At 42.2% G+C, this 25,418-nt stretch overlaps 2 protein-coding genes and 1 long non-coding RNA gene across 4 annotated transcripts in view; 1 reads left to right on the plus strand and 2 right to left on the minus strand.

The window, feature by feature from the left end:
* The window catches only part of LOC308582705 (uncharacterized protein), a 38,223-nt gene that overhangs the window by 7,378 nt on the left and 5,427 nt on the right, over nt 1–25,418 (minus strand). The window lies entirely within an intron of this gene.
* Nucleotides 454–25,371, plus strand: LOC308582709 (uncharacterized protein). 2 transcript variants are annotated; one of them, XM_081186159.1, is made up of 3 exons: nt 454–638; nt 1,161–1,277; nt 2,993–3,328. In XM_081186159.1, the coding sequence occupies exons 1-3, from the start codon at nt 575–577 to the stop codon at nt 3,127–3,129; spliced, it is 318 nt and encodes a 105-aa protein (XP_081042285.1). In that variant the 5' UTR covers nt 454–574; the 3' UTR covers nt 3,130–3,328. The 2 variants fall into 2 exon arrangements, 1 of the variants encoding a protein (XP_081042285.1); XR_014005787.1 differs by lacking the exons at nt 1,161–1,277; nt 2,993–3,328 and adding an exon at nt 25,316–25,371.
* Nucleotides 8,468–9,271, minus strand: LOC308583122. Its single transcript, XR_014006066.1, has 2 exons — nt 9,134–9,271; nt 8,468–8,973 (listed from the first exon to the last, which is right to left on the minus strand). It is a non-coding gene; the product is annotated as an uncharacterized lncRNA (long non-coding RNA).

Raw genomic sequence — 25,418 nt, forward strand, 5'->3', positions numbered from 1 at the left:
CAACCAGTCGATTGTGACCTACATGTAGATCCCCAGCTGATCCTGGTAGATCGCGGGATCCTTATCATGTTCAAAAAGTTACAAGGGAAAAGCTAAAAAAAAACTCTGTTCAATCCTCCCCCCAAAAAGCACAACAACTCTGGGCAATCCACCCACCCCACGCACGCTCCTCCTCCCTCCAATGACAATGGGTAGATCACTGCCAGTTTTTTTATACTGGGAGTAGATCGCAATCTTTTGGGAGTTGGACAAGCCTGGCATAGACTACTGAAGATATTTACTTGAATGCTTCCTAACTTCCTGGTTTTGCAACTGGTGACTACAATCTTAATCCCTGATCTGTACATATGTTGACTTCATGCCTCACTGGAATGTGATCATTACAATGTGCAATTGTTATTTTGCAAGCCATTGCCCATGGGACCCTCTGTCTCTGATAGGGATGGAGTGCACTTAAGCGTATCTGGACAAGCACATCATCAAATGGATAAAAGGAAGCTGCTTGTTCGCCCCAGTAGAAGTGAGTGGAGATCACCATTGCCTCCTCTGTAACCAAGAGCTCTGCTGTGGCAAGATGTCCCTCATGGTTCAAATGCTGCTCCTTGGTATCTGTGTTAGCCTCTTCCTTCCTCCTGGAGGTAAGTTCCTTTCCCCAGTGCTGGGAGACAGTTTTTCAGATGGAAGCAATAAACCTTTGATTACCAGTTGCTGGCAATCACAAGTGAAGAAAGTGCTGTAGAGCTCAGGGCCTACTTGTGGGCATCTGGTCAGGCACTGTGAGAAGAGGATGCTGAACTCAATGGGCCACTCTCCTGATCTTCTGAGGTTCTTCTACATAGATTACACTTGAGGTTCAAGGCTGGTATCTTAGAGTCTGAAAGGGGCTCTATAGCATTTTTTACCTCCACTGTCAGAGGCAATATGTCTCCAAATACCAGGGGATTCACCAGTGGCTGAAGTGCTATTGAGCTCACGTCCTACTTGTGAACTTCCCAAAGGGGTCTGTTGGGCCTCTGTGAGAACAGGGTCTGGACCAGCTGGGCCATTGGCCTGAACTAACAGGCTCTTCTTGTGTTCTTATCCATTGATTACCCATTTATTATCACCTGACTTTCAAGACTGGCATTCTGATAACCTTGAGGTTCTCCCTTTTGATGCAGATGCACTGAAATGTCGAGTTTGCATGGCCCCATTTGAAGGGAGTCCATGTACACCTGAACTTACATGCGACGCTAACCCTGAATTGCAAATGTGCCATGTCTTCAAGATGACCAGAGGTAAGAGACCTACCGTATTTTCCCATGTATTGGATGCCCCAATGTATACGACACCCCCTATTTTTGGGGAGTCCAAATTAAGAAAATGGGGGAAATTACCCTGACTTGTTGAGCTTTTTTGGGGGGGGGATTGCCCAGGGGCTAATAGCCGCGCCTGTCTAACATGCCACTGTTCCCTCACCAGCAATCACTGAGCTGTCTTGTGAGGGGGCAGAGTTGAGCTTTTTTTGGGGGGGGGGTTAAGCTTTTTGTTTTAGCACTTTTTGCCTTTTCCGTGGGGCATTCTTAGTCTGCTTGCCTCCTCACACTCAGCCCACCCTACAGCTGGGAGGGAGGCTGAAGATGGTCCATTTGTGCAGCGAGGATTCTGCGCCCGGCTACTCGTGAGTGGCGCTGCAGTTGTAGGGCAGGGAGCAAAGTTCTTAACCTGAAGCACTATTTCTGGGTTAGCAGAGTCTGTAACCTGAAGCGTATGTAACCTGAAGTGTATGTAACCCGAGGTACCACTGTGCATTTCCTCATGGCATATAATTATGAAGGGTGGTATAATATTTCACAGAAATACCTTTATAAGGAAACATACATTGCTATAACTAACATGGCAACCAGGGACATGATGCTGGCCATGAAAATTTCATCAATATTACTTGCTGCAGAAATTCCATGTTATTACAGTCCTTTCTCTTTTTGAAGTTTTTTTCCCTCTGGTGGAAACCGTAAATCCCCCTGCAACAGTATGTCCAAAGTCCGGAATCCCGGAAGAGCACCCATGGCCTAAAGCAGCGATGGAGAATAGGTGAAGCTCTATATTTGTTGGACTACAGTCCCCATTGGACTTTGCAATTGACCAAGCTGGCTGGGGCTGGTGGGAGCTGCAGTCCACAAGAAGTTAGCCAGTGCCCAATAATGGATCATTGCTCAATTTTGTGTCTATCCTTGAGTTTAGAAGGATAGGCACAAAACTGAGCAATGATCCATTATTGAGCACTAGCTAGGAGCAACTCCTGAGTGTCCTTCAGATCACCCTCTACCTGATCTATTTTAACTGGAGACCTTCCATATGCAAACCATTTGCTCTGCATGCTTGTTCATCATACTGGTGTGCAGTGCAGCTTTCCCCACAAAAATAGTCCAGGAGCACAGCCCTGTCCCTCCTGCTTACGTGTACGAGCTGGAGAGGCAGGGCTGTGAGGGGATCTCTGCAAGCTGCAACTGTCCCTCCTGCATACAGCCTTGCCTCTCTGGCTGGCGCATGCGAGCCACAGGTACAGAGCGGCTTGCAGAATGAAGCTCAGGGTGGCTTCTTCCTGCATATCAGCTGTTAGCTGGGAGGCTGAAAAGCCTCATCAAAGCCCCGCTGCACCTCCAGCTCATGAATAAATCCTTTTCAGAGCCCACAGAGGATGTCCCCTTTGTGCTCCAAGGACAGTCTTCTCATGAGTCAGAGGTACTATGGGCCCAGAGGTGTTACTGCTGAAAAAAAGCATTGCCAGTGTGCCAGCTGATTCACAACTGTGGCACAACCTGGATCCTGTAATTAGCATGGCTGATAGTTTCACCACACTAACAAGTGGGGAGAATGAAGACCCAGGAGAGGACTTCATTTGTTGTAAACTGTAGATGTGAGGTGTAGTAGCCTCGGTGTCCAGAAAGCATAAATATAAATGTCTTCTCCTTTTCTCTCTCTACTTTCATTCTGCCTGTCACCATAATAGATGGGAAAGTTCAGCAGAAAATTCTAGGCTGCAAGTCAAAGAGTACTGGAGTTTGCAACACCAGCACCAATACTGATGGAACTGAGGCTCGACATATCTGTTGTGATGACAGAGACTTGTGCAATCAGGATCTGTAGACAGGAACTAAAAACAACCTGAAGAATGACTGCAAATTGAAGCATGTATAGGATCTTCTGCTTATGGTCACCTTTTTTCTATATCCTCTTCTTCCGTTTATTTGATATAGAGTTTTCAAGGTGTGGTTTTTTTTGAAAAAAATTAAAGGCAACTGCTACACACAAATACAGCTACAGCAGAGCAAGATGACAATGATTATCTATCTATCTATCTATCTATCAATCATCTATTTGTGTCTATCTATCTATATCTATCTATCTATCTATCTATCATCTATCTATCTATCATCTCTATTATCTAGCAATCTATCAATCTATCATCTATTTATCCTGCGTCCATGCCATAGTGGCTTTTAAGTGCTTTATAATCATAAGATCAATGATGAGATCCAAATGTAATTAATATACACAATAAAACAATTTCAACAAAGCATCAAAAACATTCATATTATTTTCAGATTTTGGAGATGTGATTTCTGGAGTGAAACTGAGTCATCTATTAAGCATTGCCACAACTTTCACAACCTATACTTCATTTGCCACCTTGTCTGCCTGCTTCCCTGTGCTATAGATGCATATGAGGATATTGATAAAACATAAAAGGCCATGTTAATGTGATTGCATGTACGATGGGGTCAATACAAGTTTTCAAAGGAGGAACAATGATTTCCACTCCCTCATGCCAAGACTGGACAACTTTATCCCCTTACTGGCATGTGTACAGAAGCATTCTGTCCCCATTAACTGCATAAATAGAGAGTCCAGTGGGCATTGACTGGAAAGAAAATGAACCCAAAGTGTAACACTGAAGTGACGGGGGCCTGTTTTGTATGAGCTATATCTGAGTCCATTCCACCCGTGACCATCTCTGCAACAATAACATTGTGGACACACTTCAGTTAAATGATCAGTGGTACAAAATTTGATTTAAAAGCTTGCTGGAGGGAAATAAGAAATCCATACAGTAGCAATAGTTGCCAGCATCATGCCCTCCAGGTGTTTGGATGCCTTGTGTTTTCTTATTTTGAGAATGGGGGCAGGGAGTAAGGTTGCTAACAAATTATTTGGTATGTTACTTGTATTTTCCTTACTATTGGATGTTAATGCTTGTTTGTTTGTTTGTGTGTGTGTGTGTGTGTGTGTGTGTGTGTGTGTGTCCCCCCTACACAGGCATTCATTATAAACTCTATATTTATGGATTTTTTCCTTTTGTATACATGATGTGCATTTATGTTTCTTCCAACTTATATATTCATTCTCTCTCTCTCTCTCATCTTCTTGAAAACGTTCAAACAATCTCGTTACCTATTTCTAAACAACAAATTGGTAGGAGAGGGACGTTCATAGGTTTAGGGAATGTTGAGGTTTTCAGGGATTGTATGTAGCTATATATACCTCAAACCATATTGATTTAACATCTAGACATTTCCACCACATATGCACTTTTTTTACTTTTGTGTTGCAGAAATAAATGCCTACTATTCCACCTTGGGGGGCATCATGGCAAATTGGGTGACTGTATCTTCAGAGGTGTCCAAAGCAGTGGAGTCTTTCATCAAAATGGCATCCAGAACTTTTTTAATGTAAATAAAAACCAGCTCCTCCATCTCATGAACCAGTGTGCCAAATCTGGTGACAATTGGTGTTAAAGAAAGATAGAACTTTCTTTATGTATGCTACGACAGCAGCAAGAATACTTATCGCAAAGTATTGGAAGACACAAGATCTACCCACCTTGGAAGAATGGCAGATGAAAGTGATGGACTATATGACACTGGCTGAGATGACTGGCAGAATCCGTGATCAGAGGAAAGAGACGGTGGAAGAGGATTGGAAGAAATTCAAAGTTTATCTTAAGAACTATTATAAAATTGATGAATGCTAAAATGTTGAGGTGTTGAGAAAGAAAAAGGGATTACAGTGACATAAGATTAAGTTGAAGAAAAGACTAAGAGGACATTTATTTGATAAAACTATTTAGAAGTTGCTGAAATAATTTTAGAAATTGGGATGCAGAAAGGGGAGGTATGGGGGAGTCCGAGAAACGAGGGTTATGAAAAAAAGGTTATGAAATTATACATGTTTGTTTGTCTTTTTATTTGTTTGTATTGTTTAAAAAATGTTGTAAAACCAATAAAATTTTTTATTAAAAACAAACAAACAAATCTGGTGACAATATCTTCAGAGGTTTCCAAAGGCATTCAACATGTGTCTTCTATGTTGCCTTTTTAGCACCTGCTAAAGACATTCCTCTTTCATTTTTTTTTTAATTTTTTATTGAAATAAATACACAAATCCACAAATCCACCCTCATTAAACATGAAAATAACATACAGTGAGCATAACATACAACAATACAAACAACCAAATAAAAGACTTCCTTTATCCTGTATCTGGCCTCTTTATTTACTTCTTATAAACTGTTTCTTTTATGAATAACTATTAAGATTTTTCTAATTATAACTTAAATATCCACAAAATCTCTTGCAGACATTAATCGAAACAAATCCAGGTATGTATTTTAGGGCACTGTTTTGTGAAGTATTCTCTGCATTTCCCTCAAGCTTTTTGAAACTCTTGTCTAGTGTGATCTCTAATTGCCTCTGTTAATCTAGCCAGTTCAATATACTCTAACAGTTGGTCTTGCCATTCCTTTTTTGTTGGCACAGTTTCTTTTTTCCACTTTTTAGCACTTAGGATCCTTGCTGCTCCTGTGGCATAGAGGAATATTTTCTGATCTTCTCTTGCTATACCTGTGTCCGTTATCCCTAGTAGAAAAGCTTCTGTATTTTTTCATAAAGTTATACTTAAACATTTTTTTAAGCTCATCATACACTGTGTTCCAGAAGTTTTTGATTTTTTCACAGGTCCACCAAACATGTATAAGTGTCCCCTCTGTTTTACCACACCTCCAGGTCAGATACGTTTTTGTCTCATACATTTTAGCTATTTTGGTAGGTGTTAAGTACCATCTATAAAACATCTTGATTAGGTTTTCCCTCAATACTTAACAGGCTGTAAATTCCAGATTTCTAAATCTCTTTTTATTCCTTTCCAGGTTTTTATGTAATTATCTTTCAGTAGATTACTATTCACTGGGCAACATTTTTTTTTTTACTTTTTGAATGTTGTCTAGATTGCTACAACTGATTTAGGGTATTTTCCCACTGCTGAATCAGGAAATGGCATCTGTTTCTCTCCATCAGGTCAGGTTTTTGTGCTATGTTGATTTGAAAAAAATCAGATCTTGTGACAAAATCGATTACATTTTTGTGGTATTATCAGCTGATTTTTGTCAAAAAATATCATCCTAAATATGTTTTTAAGAGAAAAAATGTTTTTCCAACAACATATATTGATTACCTGATAGAAACATCGATTATTGTAAACTGAATGGTGGGCATTGATAAAGGTAAGTACACGTAAATTGCATGTTGCTTCACCATTTTTCAAACTTCAGGGCTTGAACTTGCGTTTCTTGGAACTCCTGGAATGCTCAGCGGCAGGGAGGTCTCTCTTCAGAGTCCAACAGTAGTCAGCCATCATGACTGCATCCCAGCGACCCTGATACCTGGTCTCCATCTCTTTCATGTCCTGATGGAATCTCTCCCCCTACTCGTCACTCATTGAACCCAAGTTCTCAGGAAATTGGTCCATATGTGAAAATAGGTAGTGCATCTTGATGCTCATGTTGCAGCCCAGTTTTCTGAAAGCAGTCAGCATGTTGTTGACAAGTTCTGCGTAGTTTCTGGCCTCATTGTTGCCAAGAAAGTTCTTCACTACCAGAACAAATGCCTTCCACGCTTCCAGTTCCACTTCGTTCATTGAGTTTCCAAACTCTGGATCTCTGATGAGCTGATGGATCTGAGGACCATCAAAGATGCCAGCTTTTAACTTTTCTTCTGGAAAAGCCTGGCACAAGTAAGTGAAGCAGTCACCATCCTTGTCCAGAGCCTTGGTGAACTGCTTGATTAAGCCGAGCTTGATGTGCAGCGGTGGGAAGAGTATTCTGTCTCTGTCCACCAGAGGGTCATTGATGACGTTCCTTTTTTTGTAAGGCACCAATTCCTCCCGCACAGGCCAGTCCTTCTTCGTGTAATGCTGAGCACGGTCCCTACTATCCCACATGCACAGAAAACATGGGTACTTGGTGAAGCCAGACTGTTGTCCCAACAAAAAGTAGGCCATCTTCAGGTCAACACAAATAAACCACTTATGCTGATCATAACCAATTTTCTTCACCAAATACTTCACCGCTTCATAGTTCTCCTTCAGTGTAGTCGAGTGAGCCAGGGGTATAGAGGCAAACTGGTTGCCATTGTGTAGCAGAATACATTTCAGTGATCACTTGCTGCTGTCAATGAACAGTCTCCAATCTTTGGGTTCATACTGTGGCACTCCAAGCTTGAGCAGAAGCTGCGCAATATCTGCACAGTACACCAAGTCCTTCTCTTCCGAGAAAAAACGGAGGTTTTATGACTTCAAACTGATCCCTTTTTGACATAATCACCCAGAACTATCAGACCTGAATACTTCTTGTCATTAAAATAATCATTTCCAATCAAAACAATTATTCGACATAGCATTTTACCCCCACCAACTTCTTCTAAAATGCTCCACACAAGCGTACATGTGAACAAAAACGTAAAAAAAGACATGTGGCCATAGCTCAAAAACTTGACCTGACTGAGCAAAACCAATGTGATTTTTGGATTCAGCGCATCAGATTCGTCCTAAATCAACTGAAAAAATGCAGACAACAAATTTGTTGTTGACCAGTGTAATAATTTAGGGCCTTACAGCACATCATCCTTGAGTGTTTTAGTCTTACCAGAAGGTGTCCTTAACCCTTTTGTGATTATTGAATAAACTAATTGGTAAGAACTTTTCTTTGTTTTTCTCAGCTTCTTTGCTGCCACCATGAGAGGGATCTGATTCCCCGAAGCCTAATAAAGGCCGAGTTTCCAGATACTTTATCACATTGGTTGCCCTCCTCTACACATGTCTCAGCTTGTCAACAACCTTCAATTGTGGTGCCCAGAATTGGTGGCAGTATTCCAGGGGTGGTCAGACCAAGGTAGATGTCTATATCTATATAGTATTTCCATGGCCTGGGACAGATTAGCTCATGTTATCAGTTGCTAATGATCAACAGTGGGAGACAGCGACTGCCTCCATGTTATGCTCCCAGAGACATCTGCTTGGCCACAATGGGAAACAGAATACTGAACTAGATATTCATTTTTTTCTGATCCAGCAGGGATCTTCTGACATTAATAAGACCAGCCTTCACTCTTCACAGCTTAGTCCAAAATAAAGATGTCAATGAAAAATTGGCTTTCTCCTGGGCTATTTTTATTTTGGAATGTGAATTCCAGGAGCTCTCTTACTAGTTGGGCTCCCTTTTATGGCACAGAATAATATATTGTGACAAAAGAACATCATATTGACTTTAAAGAACATAAGAACATTAAATGCATACTTTATGAAACACGCGTTGATCCATGTAAATGACTGTTGGAAACTCAATTCATCTGTATGCTATATCCTACAATTTTTCAACTTTAATTACATACCTATATGAAAAGTGCTAACTGCTTCTGTGGGTCCTCTGTTGTGATGCCAAAATAAGAGGAGGTGGCCAACATGTTTAGCTATGTTGCAAAACTTCCATTGGCTAGTTTTACCTCATTTATAACCCGTCATTGCAGAAATCAAGGCCTATTGATGACTTTGATTCTTCGCAACATTTGTACTCAACATGGATATGTTTGGTCACCTGCTGTTTGGTATCACATGCTTCTTTTGGCCCACAGCCAACCTTTGTCCAGATTAGTTTCCCCTCTAAAATGAGCCAGAAAAAGAAGAGGAAAAGATGCAGTGAGCCACTTTAGTCATATTAACTATCCAGAGTATAACACAGCCCAGTTTCTTTGTCCTCAACACAGATCAGGCATGAACACAGAGAACAGTGAATCTAAAGAATGAGGGTGAGGTTTCTTACCTTCATAGGCTTTGGCTATATTGCAGCTTTCCAGTTCAGGGTCAGGTATGCAAATCCGGTCAGAGCCTTCAACTCCAATACATCCTTCTTCAGTCACCGTGCAGTCCCGACATAGCAAAGGATATGCTCCAAAAGACAATTTTTCACAATTAAGCACATTCCAAACTACTGCTCAAACTCACACTGAATTGTGCATTCTGTGCAATAATTTTCTCACAGCACAACTTTTTACTGTTTGGGCTATTTGGTGACGAATTTGAAGAACCATCAGCCTACAGATAGCTCAGTTGGTTCAAACATGGTGCTGATAATGTCAAGGTCACAGGTTCGATAGCAAAACGAGACAGCTACATAGTTCTCCATTGCAGGGGATTGGACTAGATGATCCTCAGGGTCCCTCCCAATTCTATGATTCAATAATTTATTATGACTGCTTCCTCTGCCCCACATTTATGATTGAGTTCTGTAGCTTCACAATGATATGTATGTTGTGTCACCCCCCCCTATTTCCAATGTTTCAGAATAAATGTTTTTAAGCATCCAAAACAGCACCATTGACAATGAGACATCAGGAACCACCCAAAGTACAGGAGGGGATCACATAATCATGTGAAGAGAGGGATAAATACAAGAGAAGTATGGGGAGTGATTGGGACGCGGGTGGCGCTGTGGGTTAAACCACAGAGCCTAGGACTTGCCGATCAGAAGGTCGGTGGTTTGAATCCCCGCGACAGGATGAGCTCCCGTTGCTCGATCCCTGCTCCTGCCAACCTAGCAGTTCGAAAGCACATCAAAGTTCAAGTAGATAAATAGGTACCGCTCCGGTGGGAAGGTAAACGGCATTTCCATGAGCTGCTCTAGTTCACCAGAAGTGGCTTAGTCATGCTGGCCACATGACCCGGAAGCTGTACTCCGGCTTCCTCGGCCAGTAAAGCGAGATGAGCGCCGCAACCCCAGATTCAGTCATGACTGGACCTAATGGTCAGGGGCCCCTTTACCTTTTATGGGAAGAGATTAATTGTGGTGGGGTTCCAGCCCCATGAGGAACACGCATGTCCAGTGGTTGCAGAATACTAACTAGGTGGGGAGTGGAGGAAGAGGGGCAAGGGAAGTATTTTGGAGGAGCATCTGGCTGGCTGTCAGAAGCATTGAGCAGGAGCGCTCTACACTGCGGCATTTCCTTAAAGACCCCACATGTTTATTCTGATTGATAATGTGCCCTAAGATCACCTTCGCTCTTCCTTATGTAGCCTGGTGTCTCATTGTCTGATCTCCTGAAATCCACCACTGCAATATGAAATCCAGGCATCCAGAACCCTGAGCCGTGGAGGCTGGGGAGGCAGCCTGGCTTTTTTAAAACCCTCATAAATATAGTAAGAAGATATTTGGATTTTCTTTTCATGTTAGAACATATCAAAATTGCCCCTTCCTTTAAAAAGAAAGAAAGAAAGAAAAAGAACTGCTCTTATCTATTTTTTGACATGTAGATCCATTGCCAGCCAAGTCCAACTGCCACTAAAGGTTGCTTTCTGCATGTTACACTCGGGTGAAAACCCTTCTCCGATCCCTTGTCAATGGACCTTACCTCCAGATGTGAGGAGGAGAAAGGCAGAGATTGCCAGGAGCAGAATCTGATTCTTCGGGACCATCTTGGAATCGAGAGGGTTCTGTGGTCACGTCACAGCTCAAGTCACAGTGCCTTTCAGCAAACTGGAGAAGAGGCTTCCTTTTATCTCCATGAAGAGACATCTCCAAAAGAACATCATGTCTCCTGAAGAGGATCAAAGAGAATGAAATGTGGTCCTATCAGCCCACTTGTGGACAAAATAAGAAGCTGTAATAGATACAACCCCACAATTATAAGTGCATTTACGTGTATATAATTAACTATGAATCCTATTTTTAAATTAATTTCAATTAGTTATAGCAGGGGTGAGCAAACTTTTTCAGCAGGGGGCCAGCTCACTGTCCCTCAGACCTTGTGGGGGCCAGACTGTATTTTGGAAAAAAATATGAACAAATTCCTATGCCACGCAAATAAACCCAGAGATGCATTTTAAATAAAAATGCACATTCTACTCATGTAAAAACACGCTGATTCCTGGACCGTCCACGGGCCGGATTTAGAAGGCGATTGGGCCACTCTCATCTATTTTTTTGACATGTCGATCCATTGCCAGCCAAGCCAAGCCAAGGAATTGCACAAGGTTTGCTTTCTGCAGGTTACACTCGAGTGAAAATCCTTCCCTCTTCCCTTGTCAGTCAATCTTTCCTCCAGGTTTGAGGAGGAGCGGGACACAGATTGCAAGAAGCAGGATCTGATTCTTTGGAGTCATATTGGAATCAGGAGGGTTTTGGGTCAAAGTAAATCCGGAATCAGCAGACTGGATCAAGCGCCTTCTTTAATCCCACTGATGACACATCTCAACAAGAACCCAAGACAACATCATGTCCACTTAGGATGATCAAAGGAAAAGGGGGAGTAGTGTGACAAGCAATCATTATCAGCCCATCAGAAAAGAATATATAATTGTGGGGATACAACACCACCATTATAATCATTAACCATATACAGTGGTACCTCGGGTTAAGAACGTCACTCGTTCTGGTGGTCCATTCTTAACCTGAAACTGTTCTTAACCTGAGGTACCACTTTAGCTAATGGGGCTTCCTGCTGCTGCCGCCGTGCAATTTCTGTTCTCATCCTGAAGCAAAGTTCTTAACCCAAGGTACTATATCTGGGTTAGCGGAGTCTGTAACCTGAAGCGTCTGTAACCTGAAGCGTCTGTAACCTGAAGTGTCTTTAACCCGAGGTACCACTGTATAATAATTAATTCACGAATGCTCATTTTAAATGAACTTGAATGAAATATATCAGTTGATATCTAATCTATCTGTCGGCTCCCTCCAAACCATGGGAATTCCAAAGTTCAGACTCCTCTTGCCATTGGTCCACCCACGTAGAGTCTCGGTGCATGCCTTGAACACCATGTGTGGCGCCCAAGCTTTATCCTGGTCACCAAGTTTAATACCAAAATAAGCATGGTAAGCACGCCTTATGAAACTTGTGACTGGCTTCCTATTAGGAGCAATGGTGTATTCTCCACATATGTAGCAGAACACGTCCAGCTTATTTCTGCACGATCTTCTGGCCGAAGTCATCTCATTCACCTGCAAAACAAAAATAGGTACAAATTAGTCATAAGTTGGCGCATCCGCGGGTGGAGTTTCCTATACACTTCGTGGGGCGGCTGGCCCATTAACTTAGTTTTGATCCCCCAACTTTATGCTTTGTCGCACCAATTTATGGAAGATTTCGAGGTTTTATGACTTCAAACTGATCCCTTTTCGACATAATCACCCAGAACTATTGGACCTGAGTACGTCTTGTCATTAAAATAATCATTTCCAATTGAAACAATTATTCGACATGGCATTTTACCCCCACCAACTTCTTCTAAAATGTTCCACACAAGCGTACATGTGAACAAAAACGTAAAAAAACGTGGCCATAGCTCAAAAACCAGACCTGATTGAGCAAAACCAATGTGATTTTTGGATTCAGTGCATCAGATTCATCCTAAATCAACTGAAAAAACGCAGACAACAAATTTGCTGTTGACCAGTGTTATCTTTGAATAGATTACTATTATTATTGGTCAGCCAAATTCTGAAATACTTGGTCTTATTTACTATTGTTAATCCTGATATCTCCTGTAGTTCTTCCTTTTCTTGCTTGGTTATATTTTTTACTATCATGTTGGATTTATTCTTGTTTAACTTGAAGCCGGCTACTTTCCCAAATTCTAATATTCTTTCAATTATCTGTAGTATGCTTTCTTGGGGGTTTTCAACAGTCAGAATCAGATCATCCACAAATGCTTTGATATTATATTCCTTTTTCCCTAATGAGATACACTTTATTTTAAAATCATTTCTTATGGCATTCATCAATAATTCCAATACCATAATAAACAGTAGTGGTGACAAGGGGCAACCTTATCTTGTCCCCCCCCCTCTATATTAAATCCTTCTGTTATTTCATTATAAAGGATAAGTTTGGCTTTTTGCTTCCTATATATTGCCTCTATAGCTTTAATATAATCTCCCCCCAGTTTCATTTCCTTTATGGCCCTTTTCATGAAGTCCCATGACACCTGGTCGAATGCGTTTTCCGCATCTATTGATATTAAAGCAGCTTTTTTGCCTGAACTTTCTTCTAGGTATTCTAGTAAATCTATTACATTCTCATGTTGCTGTGTTCGCATCTACCTGGCAGGAATCCAGCTTGATCTTTGTGTATTTTTTTCAATCTGTTGGCTAGAATGTCAGCAAATATTTTGTAATCACTGTTCAGCAGTGATATGGGCCTATAGTTTTTAATTAGCGTCAGGTCTTGCCCTTGTTTTGATATCAACACGACAAAAGCTTCTTCCCATGATCCCGGTATTATTCCACATTTTAAAATTCTGTTCATTACCAATTTCATTGGTGTTATTAAGATTTCCTCTAATTTTTTGTAATATGCTGCTGTCAAATCAGATGTTCCAGGTGCTTTTCCTACTTTTGCTTTCATAATTGCTTGGTGCACCTCCATTGTTGCAATTGGCTGATTTAATTGTTCTCTTTTCTCTGCTTCTATTGTCTGGATTTTATTCTCTATTAGGTATTTTTCCATATCCTCCTGATTCCCTTACATTTCTTTATATAAGTTACTATAGTACTTTATAAATTTTGTTTTGATTTCCTTCGGTTCTTCTATTATTTTCCTGTCCTCCATTATTTTTTCTATTATTCTTTCCTTCTGTCTCTTCTTCAGCTTCCATGCTAGCAGTCTACCTGGCTTATGTTACGATATGGATGCAATGAGGCAGCGAGCAGCAGCTAGCTGGAAAGCAAAACATGATGGGAATGTTGGGACTGTTCCGTGGGAACAGAGGGACAGTCTATTCACAGTGCTGAGCACCGGATTTAGCTCAGAGTGTAATTTGACCTGTACAGGAAGTACAGGAGGTGGAGTTAGTCTCTCAGCTGATGGAGTTTCAAGAAAGCAGACGTGTTTCTCTGCAATGCTGCAAGGACAGAAATAAAGGCATGTAAATACATTTCTGTCTATCTCTTTCCCCTGCCCGGGGGGGGGGAAGAGTGGTGTGTTCTTCTCACATTTGAGGAGGATCGCCGATCGTGACCTAGCCTGGATCCTGCCGGAGAATGCAGACAGGGAGGTCAACCGGGATTCAAGCCGGGTGCCTGGAGAGTGGCCAGTTTCTCCTGATAAGGCTTGATTTCCTGACAAATGGTAGCAATGAGCCGATGGTTTTAATCCATGAAAACTGCAGGAGAGGTTGATGGATCGTACTTCATCCTCTGTACCAAGGGAAGGAAGATACAGTAAACGTGCAGCTGGAAGCTACACTGACGGCTGAGCACCAAGAGAAGGTGTTTTCTGAGCAATGGAGCCCCAAAGGTATGGTGATTTTATGGCTGTGAGAGTGAACGCGTAAAGAAGCTTTCTTCGGTTCACTGAGTGTCTGCGTTTGAAAGAAACCAGCACTGGGAGAGATAGCCACATACTTCGCATACTTTGTTAAGCCTGGTATGCACAGTTGCTAAGCAACGATACGTTAGTGTTGTGGAAACTTACAGACAAGGGGCTGGAACAGTGAGAGGCTGAGAAACGAAGTTTGTTTTGTCTATTTCGCTGTATTGAAAGAACTTTCAAACAGCTTGCGTTTGACGGCCAGAGTGAGGCAGTAAACAGACAATTGACTCTTGGATTTTACAGGCTCGAGAGTGAGAGCTGAGGCTTGGATTCAAAATGGATGCCAAAAAGGGGGAAGGCTTACCTTACCCACCTCCACTGACTAATGACAATTATTCATCATGGTCTGTAAAGATGAAAGCCCTGCTTCAGAATCAGAGGATTTTTGGGGTGATTGAGAACCCCATCCCTGCAGCACCAACACCAGGTTGGAATTCACAGAATGTGAAAGCCAGGATGGCTATAATTCTGTGTGTCTCGGATGACCAGCTCGTGCATATTCAGAGTTTAGGTAACGCACGAGAAATTTGGCAGACGCTGCGTAGAATACATCAGAGAGATGCTGGTTCTTCAGCGTTGCTGCATTTTGAAAAGCTGACCAATCTGAGGCTTGCGCCTGATGGAGATGTACAAGCGCATTTGACAGAGATGAAGTTCCTACGCCAGCAGATGGCGGAACGCAATTTCCCTCTACAGGAAGAGATATTCTGCTTCATGATTATAAACAGCCTAAATCGGACTTATAAAACGGTTGCAAGTCAGCTTGGTTCCCTACCGGCCACGGATCTCACGGCGGAGAGAGTGTGCAACATTGTTCCCAATGAAAGAGACCGCCTTGCTGCAATAGATGTCAAAGACAGGGGGAGAGAAGCTCGGAGTTCTGACCCCCCCACTGCTGTTGCTAATGAAGAACAGGCTGTAGCTTTGAACGTTGTCCAATGTTTCAATTGTGGACAGACTGGGCATCTTCAGCGGAACTGTAAGAAGCCACGTCAACAGAAAGGAGCTAAGGGGAGCTCTGCAAAGCCTGAGGCGTCAGGCAAAAGTCGTACCAAGTCCCAGGTGAAACCTGCAAAAGCTTTGATGTCGAAAGGAACCACACCAGAAGTGGAGAACACGTTTGTCATTGACACTGGAACTATTCAACACATGAGTTCACACAGAAGTCTGTTTTCGATGTTTAAGAAGCAAAGCTTCACTGTGAAGCAGGCCAACGGTCAGGAGCTGGAAGCGACCGGGTTTGGAACTGTGTATCTCGAGAGTCTGAACTTGACTATTAACAATGTGTATTTGGTTCCTGATTTAAAGTTCAATCTGCTGAGTGTTTCGCAGATCACAAAGAAAGGACTGACTTTGTCCTATGATAGTGAAAGCTGCAAGATCTTCAAAGATGGAGAGTTGTATCTTTCTGCCAGAGAGAAAGATGGACTGTATTTGTTGACTTTTGATCAAAGTGATTACATGAAATGTAATTCATCTGATTCTAACATGATTTCTCTCGCAGGTGTGACGAAGAACGTCAAGAAGGAGACAAGGGTCGACAGCGCATTTCAGCGGGTATATGCTGATGTGATTGGTTCTCTAGCACCATCTAGAGGCAATGCAAGATATTATCTTGTGTGTGTGGATTGTTTCTCTCATTATGTCTGGGTATATGTGTTGGAGATCCACAAGAGGCCTTAGAAAGGTTTAAAGAGTTTTGTGACAAAGTTAAAAATGTTCATGATGCTAACATTGATTGTCTTTTCACAGGTGAAAAGCCAGTTTTTCTTTTACAGGATTTTCAGGAGTTCCTGCATAAGAAAGGGATAAGGCACAGGGTTGCTGTTTCTGCAGAAGCATGGAACAGAAGTGTCTGTGTACAGGTGAACAAAGAATTGCAAAAAGGGATGAAGGCGCAATTGCTGAGTTCACATTTGCCACATGAGTTTTGGGCGGAGTTGATAATGTGTTATTGTCACACGTGGTTGAGAAAGTTTTCAAAAGATTTGGGAAGTTCTCCTTTTGGGAAGCTGTTCCATAGAAAACCTTCTGTTGCCCATTTTAAGGTTTTTGGATCTCATGTGAGGACAGAAGCTCCAGGTGGAGTAAAGAATGCCAGAGGCATTTTTGTGGGATATGAAAAGGGTCTCTACAGAGTAATTTTGTCTGAATCTGGTCAGGTGATTCTCACAAAATTTCTAGAGAGTGCTCCTGAACAGCAGCAAGTAATTGTTCACACATTTCCCACAGAGGACAATTCAGATGATGATGATTTTACTGATTACAGTGGTACTCAGAGTGACAGTGATAGCTCAAAGAGCTCAGTTGACACAGTCATTGAGAGGAAATCTCACACAATGGATAGACCTTCACAGATGAAGGATGAACCACTCTTTACTATTGGTACTGGTTCTGAAAAGAGTCCTGAGACTGAACTAGTGAGCAGAGAGGATCAGCACCTCATACGCAGGTCTGAGAGAGTTACAAAGGGTGAACCACCGAAGAGGTATTCAAAAGAGTTTGCTAACTCAGCTGTTGCATGTGTTACTCTTGTTAACAACTCAAGACAGGTTGAAGCTGTGTCTAAGTCAGAGACAAAGACACAACAGGGAGTTGCTAAGTGTAACACTACATTCCCTAGCCAAGGTAATGCAGATGCACTCATTCCTTGGAAGTCAGACAACCAGAGAGGTACACTGGGGAAACCAGTGGCGGGTAGTTCCAAGGGTGGAACTGAAACAACAGGGAGTGTTATATGTATAACAACTGTTTGTTTTCTTCTCTGGATCACGCTTTGCTCGCAACGCACATTGAATCATATGGGGGAGTATGTTACGATATGGATGCAATGAGGCAGCGAGCAGCAGCTAGCTGGAAAGCAAAACATGATGGGAATGTTGGGACTGTTCCGTGGGAACAGAGGGACAGTCTATTCACAGTGCTGAGCACCGGATTTAGCTCAGAGTGTAATTTGACCTGTACAGGAAGTACAGGAGGTGGAGTTAGTCTCTCAGCTGATGGAGTTTGAAGAAAGCAGACGCGTTTCTCTGTAATGCTGCAAAGACAGAAATAAAGGCATGTAAATACAATTCTGTCTATCTCTTTCCCCTGCCGGGGGGGGGGGGAAGAGTGGTGTGTTCTTCTCACGTTTGAGGAGGATCGCCGATCGTGACCTAGCCTGGATCCTGCCGGAGAATGCAGACAGGGAGGTCAACCGGGATTCAAGCCGGGTGCCTGGAGAGTGGCCAGTTTCTCCTGATAAGGCTTGATTTCCTGACAGCTTATTGGCAGATTCAAAAGAATTTTGTCTTATCCTCTTGATTTTTTGTTCCACTTTGTAATTCAGGATATGAGAGAGTTGTGTCTGCAGTGTCTTGATGTTGTTTTTTGGTGCTTCGTTTCTTGGGTTCTTGACCAAATCTTTCTCATTTCCCCTTATTTCCCTTAAAAGTTTCTCTAAGTCCCCCCCTTTCTTTCCTTAAAATTATATTTTGCTGGATGAAAAAGCCTCTTATTACGGCCTTACTAGCATCCCATACTATATTTATATCTGTCTCTTTATTTAAGTTATTATCGAAATATTCTTTTAACGTTGATTTGGCCTTTTCTAGAATTTTGTTATCGTTCAGAATTGCTTCATTTATTCTCCAAATTCTAATTTTCCTCTCTTCTCCCTTTATTTCTAATGTCGTTGGATTGTGGTTGGATATTGTTTTTACTTGTATTTCTGCTTTCTTAATTTTAGTTAATAATATTTTTGAAATCCATATTGCATCTATTCTTCCCGAGGAGTTTTTGGCTTCGGAGTGGTATGTGTATTGCTTCTCACTTAAATGTTTAAATCTCCATGCATCATGTAGGTCTAAGTTTTCTATTAGATTCATGAAGCTTATTGGTAATTTCCCTTCCTTCCTTCCTTTCTCCCATGTTGTTCTGTCCATTTCTGTTGATATAACTCCGTTCAGGACACCCATGATTATTAGTTTTTCATCACTATGATCTAGCAATTTATGTTCCATTTAAAAATAAAATAAAATTCAGCTTTCTTATTATTTAGTGCATATATTCCTACCATTAATATCTTTCCTTGTTGGGTTTTAATCCTGATTGCTATCATCCTCCCCTTTTCATCTTTAAATACAAATTCTGGATTTAGTTTGCGATTTGCGTAAATAATAACCCCTCTTTTTTAAACTACATCTGAGGATATAAATTCTTCACTTAATTTTCTATTAATTAACACCCTTCTGTGGTTTCTTTTAACATGTGTCTCTTGTAGACAGATTATATCCCATTTATTCTTTGGCATAGGTGTTCAGCTTTGTTTCTTTTAACTTTGCTGTTTAATCCATTGATGTTCCATGAAAAAATTTTAAGATCCATAACTCATCAGATTCAGATTCCTTTATGTCAATTATAAATCGTACTATGTTAGGTAGTATATGGTTTAAAAGTTCCTCCATATTTCTACTCTGTCATTAACATCCTGTATCTTCCTCTATTTCTCCCTTGCCACTCTCTTGTTCCTCTCTCATATCTCTCCTGTCCCATCCATTACCCCCTCCTAATGCTTTATGATATCTCCTCCAAAATTTTTTTGCTTCTTCCTCTGAGTTCATCCTCTTCCTGCTCTGTTACAAGTGAATGAAATTCCTTCCGGGCATTCCCAGCAGAAGGGGATGTTGTTCTTTTTGAGTGCATCTGTTAAGCCTTTATATTTTCCTCTTTTCTTCCTCAACCTAGCTGGAATTTCATGCATGATTATAATTTCTTGTTCTTCAATTCTGAGTTTTTTCTTCTTATTTGCTTGCATTATTTTATCTTTTATAATTCTCAAGTTAAGAAAGATGAGGCAAACTCCAGGCCACCTATTGGGTCCAGCAGATCTTGACCTAATTTGGAATGCTCTGTCCATGCAGATAGAGATGTCCTCTTCCTGGATTTCCAGCCAGGATGCTAAGACTTTTATTATTACTTCTTCGATATTCTCATCATGATTTTCTTTTATTCCTCGAAATCTCAATATTAATTCTTTTTGGTTTAGTTCTTGGACTGCAACCGTGTCCAAAATACTTTCCTGTCCCATCTTTAAATCCAAAATTTACTCTCTCATTCTTTCCTGAGATTTCTTAAGTTCCTTGTTGTTTAGTTGTGTCCGACTCTTCGTGAACCCATGCACCAGAGCACGCCAGGCACTCCTGTCTCCCACTGCCTCCCGCAGTTTGGTCAAACACATGTTGGTAGCTTCGAGAACACTGTCCAACCATCTGGTCCTCTGTCGTCCCCTTCTCCTTGTGCCCTCAATCTTTAGGAAAGTTCCTTACTTTATATTATTTGTTTTTTCAGTGCCTCTTCTTGTTTGTTATTTTTTAATTAAGTTCTTGTACCTCTTTCTCTAGTTCTTTATTTTTCTCTGCTAGGATATTCACTAGTGCTGTTAAATCTAAAATCATCTTTGTATTCTGGTCCATTCTCGCACCTATCGTCTCTATTTTCCCACAGAGATTCTCCATTTTATCATTCAATTCTTTCTTCATTCCTAAAACGAGTTCTTTCAAGACTTCTCCCTGGTCTATCTCAGCCACTGAGGCTCTTCTTCCTTGTGTCCCTGATGATATAGGAGTCACCCCTGAGTGAGCCTGTATTTTCTTAATTTTGTCTATTTCTTTGGTTTCCTTAAGGGAGCTCATTAAGTTGTTTAATAGGTTAACTTAGATTTGAGGCAAAAATTCTATTGAGGGGAAATTGAGTGAGTTATTTCCTCACTCTTCCATACCTTGTTTGCTACTGTTCACTTGTTCTCTTACTCCCTCTTTGTATCTTGTGACTTATTGTCAGTAAAGTTATACAATTTCAAACATAAACACAGTTATACAGTTTCAATCACAGCTGCAATACATTAACCATAAAAACAAGGGCAAGAAAAATAGAGAGGAGTATGATGTAGGGGAAGGAAACAAGAAGAGACAAGAAGAAAGCAGGAGGGTGGAAGATCTGCAGATACATATTTTAATCAAAACATGAACTCATTTATATATTCCTGCAATTACTTCCTTCTCCAGCTGGTGTCGCTATCTTCTGTTGGCAGCTTGCTTCGTTTACTTTACTTGATTCACTCCTCCACCTCCTTCTTGGGCGTCCTTTCTCAAACAGTCATTCAAGCAGCATGAGACAGCAGTTTTCCCCTCGCCATTTTCCTCTTTAGGGCCTTCCGTCACTCACTACCCCTCCCTTCCAAGCTCCACCATTTGTCCCTCTTTTCCTCTTTCAGTCCTCAAAATTATCTTAATGTGCTGGGGTTCTTCCTCTCACTCTGCCATTTTTGGCAGTTCATCTGTAGCTTGGGGAAACCACTTAGAACATAGCTTGGCACATTTGAGGTTATATTTGCAATGGGGGTGGGAGAATGGGGAAGAATGTGTGTGTGTGGGGGGGTAAATATTAGTAAAGTCATCCTCTCGTCTATTCCTTTCTGACCCAGAGTAACAAAGCAACAATGTATCAGTTTGTCTCCTCCCTCTCTCTTGACTTTCCTTTTATGATACTTTATTACTTTATTACTAACACCCGCTCAAGCATCGCTTCCTCCCTGCCCAATTCTCAAGATGTCTCCCGTGTTTACTCTGTTGAACATGTTAGGAAATCAAGCCTTATCAGGAGAAACTGGCCACTCTCCAGGCACCCGGCTTGAATCCCGGTTGACCTCCCTGTCTGCATTCTCCAGCAGGATCCAGGCTAGGTCACGAACGGCGATCCTCCTCAAATGTGAGAAGAACACACCACTCTCCCCCCCCCCCACGCAGGGCCAATGGCCCAGCTACAGCCTGTTCTTCATTAGCAACAGCAGTGGGGGAGTCAGAACTCTGAGCTTCTCTCCCCCTGTCTTTGACATCTATTGCAGCAAGGCGGTCTCTTTCATTGAGAACAATGGCACACACTCTTTCCGTCATGAGATGCGCGGCCGGTAGGGAACCAAGCTGACTTGCAACCGTTTTATAAGCCTGATTTAGGCTGTTTATAATCATGAAGCAGAATATCTCTTCCTGTAGAGGGAAATTGCGTTCCGCCATCTGCTGGCATAGGAACTTCATCTCTGTCCAATGCGCTTGTACATCTCCATCAGGCGCAAGCCTCAGATTGGTCAGCTTTTCAAAATGCAGCAACGCTGAAGAACCAGCATCTCTTTGATGTATTCTACGCAGTGTCTCCCAAATCTCTCGCACGTTATCTAAACTCTGAATATGCACGAGTTGGTCATCCGAGACACACAGAATTATAGCTGTCCTGGTTTTCACATTCTGTGAAGTCCAACCTGGCGCTGGTGCTGCAGGGATGGGGTTCTCAATCACTCCAAAAATCCTCTGATTCTGAAGCAGGGCTTTCATCTTTACAGACCATGATGAATAATTGTCATTAGTCAGTGGAGGTGGGTAAGGTAAGCCTCCCCCCTTCTTGGCATCCATTTTGAATCCAAGCCTCAGCTCTCACTCTCGAGCCTGTAAAATCCAAGAGTCTCTCTTGGTTGTTTTCTGCCTCACCACTTGGCAGTCAAACGCAAACTGTTTGAAAGTCCTTTCAAAAAACAGCGAAATAGACAAAACAAACTTCGTTTCTCAGCCTCTCTCTGTTCCAGCCCCTTGCCAGTAAGTTTCCACTACACTGCCGTTCCGTTGCTTAGCAACTGTGCATACCAGTCTTATCAAGGTATGCGAAGTATTTGGCTGTCTCCCAGTGCAGTCAGTGAACCGAAGATTGCTTCTTTACGCGTTCACTCTCACAGCCATAAAACACTTTACCTTTGGGGCTCCGTTGCTCCGCACACACCTTCTCTCGGTGCCCAGCCGTCTGTGAAGCTTCCAGCTGCACGTTGACTGTATCTTCCTTCCCTTGGTGCAGAGGATGAAGTACGATCCATCAACCTCTCCTGCAGTTTTCATGGATCAAAACCATCGGCTCATTGCTACCATTTTGTTAGGAAATCAAGCCTTATCAGGAGAAACTGGCCACTCTCCAGGCACCTGGCTTGAACAGGTTGACCTCCCTGTCTGCATTCTCTGGCAGGATCCAGGCTAGGTCACGATCGGCGATCCTCCTCAAACGTGAGAAGAACACACCACTCTCCCCCCCCCCCGGGGCAGGAGAAAGAGATAGACAGAAATGTATTTACATGCCTTTATTTCTGTCTTTGCAGCATTACAGAGAAACGCGTCTGCTCTCTTCAGATTCCATCAGCAGAGAGACTAACTCCACCTCCTGTACTTCCTGTACAGGTCAAATTACACTCTGAGCTAAATCCGGTGCTCGGCTCTGTGATTAGACTGTCCCTTTGTTCCCACGGTACAGTCCCAACATTCCCATCATGTTTTGCTTTCCAGCTAGCTGCAGCTTGCTGCCTCATTGCATCTATATCGTAACAGAACAGTCTCCTGTCTTGTAAACTTACAGTTCAGTTGCTTTAATTTTTGCAGGTTTTATTAAACATTGTTCTCTTGAGCCAAAATTTTACAGGGTAAACACCTTCATCCCACCTTCTCATTAGGCTCCACTATTACTGAAGTCATCCATTGACTGCTATACTCACTTCCTTTCATGTTTAATTATCTCCCTGCAGTTTATGGTCCATTAATTTAGTCGTAAATCCTGGAGAAATCCATCACTCCCCTGGTCAGGTTAACGAGGCTTCTCACAGGAGGAATTTGCACTGTCTCTAATGCTGAGGTTCTCCCGCTTGCTCCACTGCTGTAACAGCTACCACAGCTTCTCCAAAGATAGGGGAAACCCCTTAGTGTGCTGCTAGGCACGATTGAAGCTCAGAATGCTTTTCCTGAGCTTTTTAGGGTATTGCATTGCCTCCGCTTCCCTCTTTCAACTCTTCCGCATGAGTGAGCCGTCTTGACCTTAAAGCTGGACGAACTCTTGACCTGAACGCAGCTGTGACGGATCTGGAAATCAAGACATTCCTCTTTCAATAAGCAGGATGAGCCTACCCATGAGGCAAGGTGAGGTGACTGAGGAGACCGGATCTCCAGCGCAGGCAATCCCAATGTCAATCTTTAGGGGGAATGCCTCAGTTGTCAAAATGTCTTGGGCCAGCCCTGTCAACAAGCCTACTAAATGGATATGTTGATTTGGATTTAGTTTATGTATGTGTTGTTGCTGTTTATTCACACACACACACACACACACACACACACACACACACACACCAGCAAACAGTACCAATTGTTGCTTGGGGAAAAAAAAACAAAAAAACTGACATTTTAAGAACTCCTACATCCAGTGCTTTTATCCTGGAGGTATGCTGGGGTACTCATACCCCTAAACATGTTCTGAATCTAAGTTTGGCCTCATTGAGGGGCAGTATTTCAATATATGAAGACAGGAGTGCCTGGCATGCTCTGGTCCATGGAGTCACAAAGAGTCAGACACGACTAAACGACTAACCTACAACAACAAATTTCAATATCAGTAGGAAAATGAGAGTACCCCTAAACATTTTTTAAAGGAAAAAAACACTGCCTACATCACTTAAACAGCCATGGCTTCTGCAAGGAACCCCAAGAACAGTAGTTTCTTAAGGGTGTTGACCTCACAGTGCTACAATTCCTAGCACTCTTAACTAACTACAGTTTCCAGGATTTTCCAACACACAGTAGTATAAGAGTGCTGTCAATGTATGGCATAGATCTGACCATAGGAAAAACCCGTTCTGCAACCACAGGTGTTTCAAAGTTGGCCTCGCTAGCTGTTTTTGATTCCTTCTATGGAATTGCATAGGCTACTGAAGGTATTTGCTTGAATGCTTCCTAGCTTCCTGGGTTTGCAAATGGTGACTACAATCTTAATCACTGATCTGTGCATATGTTGATGGCTTCATGCTCACTAGAATGTGATCATTACAATGTGCAATTATTATTTTGGAAGCCATTGCCCATGGGACCCTCTGTCTCTGATAAAGATGGAGTGTACTTAAGCGTATCTGGGCAAACACATCATCAAATGGATAAAAGGAAGCTCCTTATTCGCCCCAGTAGAAGTGAGTGGAGATCACCATTGCCTCTTCTGTAACCAAGAGCTCTGCTGTGGCAACAGCAAGATGTCCCTCATGGTTCAAATAATGCTCCTTGGTATCTGTGTTAGCCTCTTCCTTCCTCCTGGAGGTAAGTTCCCTTCCCCAGTGCTAGGAGAAGGTTTTCCAGATGGAAGCAATAAACCTTTGATTGCCAGTTGTTGGCAATCACAAGTGAAGAAAGTGCTGTGGAGCTCAGGTCCTACTTGTGGACATCTGGTCAGGCACTGTAAGAAGAGGATGCTGAACTCTGATCTTCTGAGGTTCTTCTACATAGATTACACTTGAGGTTCAAGGCTGGTATCTTAGAGTCTGAAAGGGACTCCATGGCAGCTTCTACCTCCACAATCAGAGGCAATATGTCTCCAAATACCAGGGGATTCACCAGTGGCTGAAGTGCTATTGAGCTCACGTCCTACTTGTGAACTTCCCAAAGGGGTCTGTTGGGCCTCTGTGAGAACAGGGTCTGGACCAGCTGGGCCATTGGCCTGAACTAACAGGCTCTTCTTGTGTTCTTATACCCATTTCTTATCACCTGAGTTTCAAGACTGGCATTCTGATAACCTTGAGGTTCTCCCTTTTGATGCAGATGCATTGAAATGTCGACTTTGCATGGCCCCATTTGAAGCAAGTCCATGTCTACCTGAACATACATGCGAAGTTAACCCTGAATTTCAAATGTGCCATGCCTA

The sequence above is a fragment of the Podarcis bocagei genome, assembly GCF_964188305.1.
Source record: "Podarcis bocagei genome assembly, chromosome: 3".
NCBI classification, from domain to species: domain Eukaryota; kingdom Metazoa; phylum Chordata; class Lepidosauria; order Squamata; family Lacertidae; genus Podarcis; species Podarcis bocagei.